The 10858-nt window shown below is 27.8% G+C and overlaps 1 protein-coding gene across 1 annotated transcript; it reads left to right on the forward strand.

Moving 5' to 3' along the window:
• The first annotated feature begins 7016 nt into the window (after nucleotides 1-7016).
• Nucleotides 7017-8910, forward strand: LOC115713282 (uncharacterized). Its single transcript, XM_061113793.1, has 3 exons — nucleotides 7017-7158; nucleotides 7345-8289; nucleotides 8570-8910. Exons 1-3 carry the CDS (start codon nucleotides 7017-7019, stop codon nucleotides 8908-8910), a joined length of 1428 nt encoding a protein of 475 aa, XP_060969776.1.
• The last annotated feature ends 1948 nt before the right edge of the window (nucleotides 8911-10858 follow it).

The raw sequence follows: 10858 nt of genomic DNA on the forward strand, positions 1-10858 counted from the left end.
TGATTTTTATAATCCATATAAATCTCTAATATATTATTATTTATATATTAAAAATTAATAAAAAAAGATTTGGTATAATCTATAATTTTTTACCAAAAACATCTCCAACCCAACACTACAGTGGATTTTCTCACTTTTCACTCGAACTGGGAAAATAGATTTTACTTTTTTTTTTTACTTAATCAAATTCCAAAAACGTATAGTTTTAAACTTTAATGTGTATTCTTTTTTCTGTTAATAAACAAATAACAATTCACTTTTTTACTAATTTTAAAATAAACATGGGAGACAAGTGTGAAAATAAAAAGAAAAAAATGAAACAATGATAATTATACATTTGTATTTTTTTTCAAAACTATGGTTTTAAGTTCAAAATAATAATTACGTTTCAATATTATTTTTTATTAAGATCTGTTTGTTATAATAACAAACATAATAGAACTTTAATAAATAAATTAACTAAAAAAAATAATCAACTAAAATGTTTAACTTTTTTTATAATTTAGAATAATTAAATTAATTAAAAAAATAAATAATCAACTAAAATGTTTAACTTTTTTTATAATTTAGAATAATTAAATTATAACACCATAGTTATATAGACTCTATTAATTTGTCACGTTGAAAAAATGACTTTAGTTTGGATAATATAGAGTGAATAAAATACAAATAAAAAACAAAATGTGAAAACAACATTAAGAGAAATAATTGTGACTAATAAAAGCATATAAATTACATTTGACTAATAAATTATAAAAACAGAAATATATAATAAACAATTGATTCCATTAAAAAAAATTGATTACCTATTATATGACATTGTACCCTTTATAGTTTTTTTTCCCACACTTTTTAAATATAAATGCTCTTTATAACTAAAAATAATAATGACAAAATATTTCGGTTACAATTATATAACTTTTATATTCAATCACAACTTTCTAACTTTTTTTTTTAAATAATTAATAAATATAAATAAATTTTTCAATAAAAATTTATTACTCTTTTTTAATCTGTGTGCTCTTAATTTTTCAGTTTTTTGTAACAAGTAATGTACATTGTTATAATTGTTTGTATTTTTTTTTCAAAACTATGGTTTTAAGTTCCAAATAATAATTACGTTTCAAAATTATTTTTATTATGATTTGTTTATTATAATAACAAACATAATAGAACTTTAATAAATAAATTAATTAAAAAAATAAATAATCAACTAAAATATTTAACTTTTTTTATAATTTAGAATAATTAAATTATAACACCACATAGTTATATAGACTCTATTAATTTGTCACGTTAAAAAAATTATATATACGTTTCATGAAACAATTAGAGTTTATTATGGCTTTAATTTGGATAATATAGAGTGAATAAAATACAAATTAAAAACAAAATGTGAAAACAACATAAAGATTAATAATTGTGAATAATAAAAGCATATAAATTACATTTGACTAATAAATTATAAAAACGGAAATATATAATAAAACATTGATTCCATTAAAAAAATTTGATTACTTATTATATGACACTGTACCCTTTATAGTTTTTTTTCCCACACTTTTTAAATATAAATGCTCTTTATAACTAAAAATAATAATGACAAAATATTTCGGTTACAATTATATAACTTTTATATTCAATCACAACTTTCTAACTTTTTTTTTTTAAATAATTAATAAATATAAATAAATTTTTCAGTATAAATTTATTACTCTTTTTTTAAAAAACTTGCTGAAGAGACTATAAATTTTTGAGATAAATACTAATAAAGATTATTTAATATCTAATAATTAAAAATTTAATGAGTTATATATGTTTGCAACTGATATTAATTTATATATATATATGCACTTTTCAATTACTTAGCACTATAATAAATTGTAATTGAATACACACACAAAAAAAAAAAAAAATTACAATTATAGCTCATACAATAAAATACACATTCAAATTATTAATGGAGGAAAGATAACGAATGACTCTTCAAATTGATTTTAGAGAAATCAACAAGTAATCTGAAAAAAAAAATCAATAATTACTTGGAGAAGATATTAACAAAACAAAATAATGAGAAAACCCTAACCTTTCAACTTTCGTATTCTTTTTTCTTCTCCTCTTGCCTATGAACTACAGAAACTAACGAAACAATTTATGCGGAAAAAACCATTGAGTCAAGGGCACAAGAATCCCAACGTGGTTATCAATAACAAAGGTATATTGTTTTTTTTTTCTCCTTCATCTAATTAATAAACAATCTAGTTATATATAATTTTTTTTTCTTTTTGGTAAAGATATAGATTGTAATTGTGATATGGTACTGGATTTTGGTTTCAACATGTTGAGGTTCCAGCGACTACTCCCAAAAATAATGAGATTTTGGTAAAAATGGAAGCACTTTGAATCGAGTGGTCTGGAAAAATCTTCCCTACATTCCTGGTATTACCTGTTGTGTATTTATATAACTGATGAAAGGAAAAGTTGAGCGTGATGAGATAGTGAAAGAGGTACTCATGTGGTTGGTGAAGGAGCATTGGTTGGACAAGGAGTCAACAATTCATAGCTGGTGACAAAATCTTATTTTAGCCATGCGGTGAGATACCTCTCTCATATATATGTAAGTATATTTTAAATATTCCACCTACAATTAATTTGTTCTCTAAAGCATGATGATTTTAATAATTTAATATTATACAATGAAGTTGGTCATTTAGGAAAAATTCTAAATAATAATTTTGATGGACTCACTTCAATTTTTTTTTTAATATCATTGATAGTCATTAACATTAACATTATCTCTATAAAAGAAATAGTCAATAATGTGATGAGTGTTTAAAATTTATATGAATATGATAGATTTTTTTTTTTTTGAAAGAAGCCTTTAGAATGTTTCACTACTACAAAAGTGTAATTCTTCAAACCCAAGGTAAATATTTATTACTTGATATAAACTGTAATTCATAATCTTTAAATTGGTTTAAAACATTGAAAATACTTTCCATATTCTTTATTTTCATAATTGTTTAAATTATTTAATTTTATCTAATTTCTTATATGGTTTACTTTTATATCTTATAATGGTCATTTTCTTCTAAATATAGTCATTAACAATAATGATTACATTTTATTCTATATCTGTTTATGTATAATAATTACATTTTATATGTATTTTTGGCATCCAATGACAGGAAAAAAAAAAAAAACCTTAGACTTAAAATTTATTGTAATTTATATTACATCTTAGTTCTTTTAAATTCAAAATAATATATACTACATCTAAATATAAATCTAACATGTATTATTTGTATGATATTTTATATCAATATACAATTTATTTTGAATACCTTTATAATTATTTGTAATATATATCACATCCATTTATTAAAAAAGGAATTCTAAATTCTATTATAACAATTCATCATTTATTATTTGTTATTTCTATATATATTAACTTATGTATTCCAATTAATATTTCGTACATATATGTAATTATATTATTAAAAAATAAAAAAAAATTCAATATAAATTTATTAATATTGAATTAATAGATTATTGATTATTCTATTATTTACTACTTTTAACGCTCTATCAATATGAATTATTTTGAGTACCTTTATAATTATTTGTAATATATATGACATCCATTCATTAAAAAAAGAATTCTAAATTCTATTATAACAATTCATCATTTATTATTTCTTATATATATATATATATATATATAGATATTAACTTATATCTTTCAATTAATATTTGGTACATATATGCAATTGTATTATTGAAAAACAAAAATAATTCAATATAAATTTATTAATATTAAATTGATAGATTATTAATTATTCTATTATTTACTACTTTTAACTCTCTCTCTTTTTTTTTTTTAAATAAAATACTCTTGTATTTTATCTCCCAATGACAAAGATTAAAGCAGAGATAACCAACGATCAACCGCAACATTGATAAAGATTAGATATTTATTTTTATCTAATTATATTGATTGGTTTTTTTTTTTGTTCTTTTTTTCCCAAAAAAATAATTTTATTTTGTCACTTTAAGTATTTTAATATTTTACAAAATAACCGTGTTCAAATATTTTATTTATATCTTATTAAATTTTTTTATATATATATATATGTATGTTCAAATGTTTTATTTTCATCCTTCAAAAAGATGTACATATTTTTTCTCCTTCAATTTTATTATTTTGTGAGAGAATTTAAACTTTAAACATTAAAATCTAAATACAAATGACTAATAATATAACTACATAATATTTGTTAAAATTATTACAATATATTTTTTATTTTATTTTTACAGTTATGTTACCACTTAACTTATATTAAATTAATAATTATTTTGGAATTATCATTTCATGTTTAACCCTATAAATAAATACAATTTTAATTAAAATAGATAATATAATTTACTATTTTATATTATTCTACAGATTCGATGGAATTGATTTCTGCAACTATCAAAGAATTTAGTGAATCAATAAATATACCAATTCAATTTTCTTACTTGCATCATCAACTGTCAGCTTTAAATCGACAAGATAGAAAAATAAAATTGCAAGTCAAGAAATATTCCTTAAGGGTCGTATCTCCAACAATAACCGATAACTTAGCTGTTCTCCAAAGGAAGATATGCAAGTATGCAAGATTCAAGCGAAAAGTGACTACTACCTACAATCGATACAAATATGATTTAAGAAAAAAAATTATTTTGATGTTAGAAATTGTGATCTATTTCACAAAATCTATGAAGTTAGACAAAATTTCATATCACATTGAATTACTTCAATCAGAAGGTAATGACATCATTGATATTAAAATTGTTATTCATATTTATATCAATCAAAATAATTAATTTTTATTATGAAATAACAATATTTTTGTACTATACTTCAGTTTTCAATCTTCTGCAACAGAATCAAGGAGTGGATAATAGACACAGACAACCAACGGCCAAAAAACATCGACTTCAGATCGGTATATTCATATAAAAAATTGGTATTGTTAGTTAATATTCATCTTTCTAAATTTTCGACTACTAACCTTCTTTATTTTTTTTAAAATAATAATTGTCCAGCAAAACATGGAGAAGTAACAAGAGTGTGCCCCTCTCTCAATGAAGTCACACATATGTCCGTAAATTGTCCATTAAATGCCAACTCACAAAAAGGTAATTCTTCCTGCAAAACTATATATCTACACACTTGATAATAAGTTATTATTTCACCCTTATCTAACTATTTTAATATTTACTAAATAGTTATTAATCCATATAATGATGATGACGCAAATGATGGAATTGACAACCAAGTCCTTCAGAATATCCAAAGTCAAGAAAGCCATGGTAGCATAATAATTTTATAAAATTACAATATTCACTTTAACAAAATTTAATTCATTATTTGTTTTAATATTTTCATTTGCTAACTAAATAGCTAATTGAAAAACAACGTGGAATTTTGGACCTCCTTCACACACATGTAAATATTGTGATGCCATTCTATGGTATGAGGAACGAACCCAAAAATTACAAAAAACTCGGAATCCCAAATTCTCATTTTGTTGTATGGAAGGATGCGTACAAATACCATTATTGACAGAATCACCCCCATTACTTAAATATCTCCTAGGAGAGAACTCTTGACAAAAAGGTATAAAATTCCGCAAAAATATAAGGGTATACAACTCCATGTTTGCATTCACATCAATGGGAGGCCGAATTGACGGATCAATTAATCAATCAAAAGGTCCTTATGTTTTTCGAATGAGCGGTCAAAATTATCACCACATTGGTTCGTTGTTGCCAGAAGATGGGAAACGTCCACAATTTGCTCAGTTCTATATATATGACACGAAAAATGAGATTGATAATAGAATGAACACGTTGCTAAACCCAGAAAAAAAGACAGAAATTGACAACGAAATAGTTGTCGAGTTATCTAAAATGTTAGACCAACACAATACTTTGGTCAAATCTTTTAGAATGGTGAGGGATAAATACAAAGAACAACCAGAAGCTACATTACGCTTACGACTTCTACAAAATAGAGCTAGCGATGGTCGTCAATACAATATGCCAACAATTTCTGAAGTAGTAGGGTTAATAGTGGGTGATTTTAGTGAAGCAAACTACGAACGCGATGTCATTGTAGAGCACCGAACTAATGGACTTCAAAGAATAACAGATTTACATCCAAGCTTCATGTCCATGACATACCCATTGATACACCCTTATGGTGAAGATGGATACAGACTTCGAATACCTTTCAGAGGTGTAAAAGAAATAACTCCTGAAACAAAACAGTTGACAATGTTGCAATATTATTCCTTCAGGTTCCAACAAAGATTAAACGAGGGGTACACTCTACTTCGAGCAGGGAGACTGTTACAACAATATATAGTTGATTCTTACATGGCAATTGAAGAGGAAAAATTTCGCTATGTACGAAAGCACCAAAATAAACTAAGAACTCACCTTTACTCTGGTTTAATGGACGCGATTCATCGAGGTGATTCAGATTGTACAAAAGTTGGGAAATCAATTATACTTCCTTCATCACATACAGGGGGACCACGATATAGAGCACAAAATTATCAAGATGCCATGGTCATTTGTAAATGGGCTGGATATCCTGATTTGTTCTTGACTTTCACTTGCAACCCAAAATGGCCAGAATTACAAGACATGCTCAATTTAATTGGACAAAAAGATGATGAGAATCGAGTTGATATCATATGCAGAGTCTTTTATATAAAGTTATACCAGCTAATGCAAGACCTCAAACGAGAACAACCATTTGGAAAAATAATTGCATGTAAGTTCTCTTTGTTATCATGGCCACCATTTTGATAAAATATGTATATAAGAACACTTATCCAAAAACTTTTAACAAAATCACTAAACAATAAATTTTGTTACATGTTGTCACATGTATCTACACAATTGAGTTTCAAAAAAGAGGTTTTCCTCATGCTCACATACTACTTTTCTTGCACCCAACCATGAAAAATCCTTCAGCAGCACATATTGATAAAATAATAAGTGCAGAAATTCCAGACATCAATGTTGACCCTGATGGCTATAATGCAGTAAAAAAGTTTATGATTCATGGACCATGTGGAAAGCTCAATACAAAGTCTCCATGTATGATGAAAGACAAGTGCACGAAACATTTTCCAAAAAAAATTCAATGATAAAACTACAATCGACACAGATGGCTTTCCAATCTACAAAAGAAGAGATACAGGTACTTAAATATTATAATTACAAAATTTATAACAATATACTTAATTTCATCAATTTATTAAAAAAAACAAGTTTTTTTTACAGGTATTCGTGTTGAGAAAAAGAATATCTTATTAGGTAATCGTTATGTTGTCCCTTACCATAGAAATTTAATAGTCAAATTCGATGCACATATTAATGTTGAGCTTTGCAATTACTCAAGATCCATAAAATATCTTTTTAAGTATGTCCATAAAGGGTCTGATAAAACAACTGCAACAGTGCAATCAATCGACAACACCGAAGGGATAGACGAGATTAAAACATATCTTGATTGCAGATACATCTCAGCAACTGAAGCTTGCTGGAGAATCTTCCAATTCGACATACATTATCGAAAGCCATCAGTTGAAAGATTGCCATTCCATTTACTTGGAGAGCATACAGTGATATTCGGAGAAGATAAGTGCCCTGAAAATGTTCTTGGCACACCTGGAGTAGACAAAACAAAGTTTACTGAATGGTTAGAGACAAACAAGAATAACGAGGATGCTCGGGAGCTAACTTATTCTGATTTCCCTACATGTTGGGTTTGGAATTCGAAAGATAAAATATGGACAAGAAGAAAACAAGGTATTGCAATTGGAAGAATATACTTTGCACACCCTTCAACAGGAGAACGCTTCTACATGAGAATGATGCTAAATTTTGTGAAAGGATGCACTTCTTACGAAAGTATCAGAACAGTGAACGGAGTCACATATTCTACTTTCAAAGGTGCATGTTATGCTCTCGGATTATTAGATGATGATAAAGAATGGATTGATTGCTTGACTGAAGCTACACTTTGGGCCACTGGAAATGAATTAAGGCATCTTTTTGTAACAATCCTCATTAATTGTCAGGTTTCTGATGTCACAAAACTTTGGAAATCAAACTACACCACATTGTCAGAAGACATTACTGCATTACAAAGAAAAAGATTCAAGATGAAGGATCTTCAGCTAAATGATCAACAAGTTGAAGCATACACATTGTTTGAAATTGAATGTATCATGCAAAAAATGGGAAAAAAGTCTGAAAGACATAGATGGAATGCCCCAGCCTAATTCATCTTTGATGAGAGATACAGGTAATAGATTGGTCAATGAAGAATTGGATTATGACACAAAACAATTGAAAATCCTCCATGACAAATCATTTGCTCTTCTAAATCCTTCACAAAAAATAGCTTATGAAGCAATACTGAATTCTGTAGAGAATGAAGAAGGAAAATTATTTTTCATCAGTGGACATGGTGGTACATGAAAAACATTTTTATGGAATACAGTAATTGCAAAGCTCAGATCAGAATCAAAGATAGTCTTGCCTGTTGCAACTTCAGGCATAGCAGCCTTATTATTGCCTAATGGCAGGACCGCTCATTCACGATTTCATATTCCCTTGGAGGTTACAGCTGAGTCAACATGTGAAATTCGACATGGCACCCTACTAGCTGAACTCTTGATGCAGACTTCTTTGATCATTTGGGATGAAGCACCAATGGCAAATAAGTATTGCTTTGAGGCTTTAGATAAGACCTTAAGAGATATTCTAAGAACAAGGTATGAGAATAGCACTACCAAACCTTTTGGAGGACTTACAATAATATGCGGCGGAGATTTTCGGTAAATATTGCCAGTTGTTCCAAAGGGTACAAGAGCTGACATTGTTGATGCATCTCTTAATTCATCATACCTATGGCCATTTTTTAAAGGGATAATTGCGGCAAAAGTCCCCAAAAACTTGAGGTTGATACCGATTAGTCCTCAACCTCAAAAATTGGCGGTGAAAATACCCAAGGTGGACAAAGTTGTTTGTCCGTTCATACTCAGTCCGTTAGTGAGACTAACGGGACACGTGGACGCACCAGATTTAATCCCCTTTTTTATTTTTAATTTTCCCCTAAAATATAAAAGTATTAACTAAAAAAAATTAATAAAACCTAAAAAAATAAATAAAACAAATTAATATAACACATTAATTTAAAACCTGAAAAACATTTCAAAAAAAAAAAACTTCATTACAGAAGTAAAAACCAAACACACTGAACACGAAATCGAGGCCCTCTGTCCACACCTAAACCCTAATCATGAATTTGAAACTAAATCCCTCAAAATCGAAGGCGAACACTGTGTATCCATTAAAATGCAGTCGATTTTTTGAATATTGACCCCATTCGAAGAGCATTCCTAAGCTAAATCCCTAAAGGTTAAAGATATAGCAAAGGAGGTCCCCAAAAAACCAGTCGTATAATGGAGGACGACGATGGTGAAGGTACAATCCCATTTTTCATTTCCTTGCTTATTCATAGTTTATTATGTAATTTTAGTGAAGAAAAATGGTTTGCAGTAAATTTTTTGTCTATGGTTTTACTGAGAAATGGTTTGTAAGTTTTACTGTGTATTTTTTTCCATTTCCCATTCACTGTATGAAAAAAGTGTGTAGATGATGGCAGTTTGATATTTATATAGGGTTGAGTATAATGTGTTAGGTGTACACATTTAATTGATCTATATTGTTTTTGTTGGGACATGATAAAGTTGTTATTAAACTATTTTCAATGTTGTGTGGGGTATAGGCTTTGACTAGTGAGCATGTGAGCATGTAAGCATCTTTGCACATAGTTTTAGGCTCTATGTCATCAACTTTATTGTAAATTGGCCTTGGTTTGTGTTGGGTTTTATGCCCTAAATAAAACCCATTTCAATATAATCAGATTTACTTATTAATATAGATCAGAAATAACATTTAATGTTGCATGGTTCACATGATTTATTTCATGATTATATGTACATAATGTATAAATTCATCTGAAACCCTTTTCACATACTTGATCCTGTCTATTGTGCCGTCAACACATTGGAAAGTAAACATGACTATGTGAATAAAGTTTCCTAGATTTATCAGACACAGGGTTTTACTGATATGATAATCTACAACAAGAGTTTACTTGCATTTGGAGAAGTGCTATATTCTTTCCAGAGCATTGGTTAAAGTAAAGCTCAGGTTGGATGCATGGAGTATGCATCGGAAGGGACCGATATTGAACTTTGACTTAGATTTAATTAAACTTACCGTAAAATCTATTCAAGTCAATATCGCCTAGTTGATCCTAGATCAAATGATCTTAATCCTGTTATGATTAGGCTCAATCTTGAAAGGCTATTCGTGTTCCTTGAATTGTTAGTTAAGCCTACTTTTAAGTCAGGGTGATACGTAGTTTTTGGGAACACGGTAGTGCAATTGAGTGGGAGCGCTAGCATAAACATGGAATCTATAGCTTCTATCTGGCGAATAGTAAGCAAAGGATGATCTCCTTCGAGCTTGACCAAACGAACATAAATGGTGGAGTACTCATTTCACATAAGCTGAAATATCATTTATACGGGGTCAAGTGTTTTAAGGAATAAATACATTGTAGGGTGTAACGGTAATTTAATCCCTTTACAGTGTAGATCATTCATATAGAGGATCATTGATCAAATTAGGATTATAACAATGGATAACTAATGATGTGTCTATATGGTGGAACATATAGAGCATTCTATATACTGAGAGTGCAATTCTAAGTTCTATG

This window comes from Cannabis sativa, chromosome 4, assembly GCF_029168945.1.
Source record: "Cannabis sativa cultivar Pink pepper isolate KNU-18-1 chromosome 4, ASM2916894v1, whole genome shotgun sequence".
NCBI lineage: Eukaryota > Viridiplantae > Streptophyta > Magnoliopsida > Rosales > Cannabaceae > Cannabis > Cannabis sativa.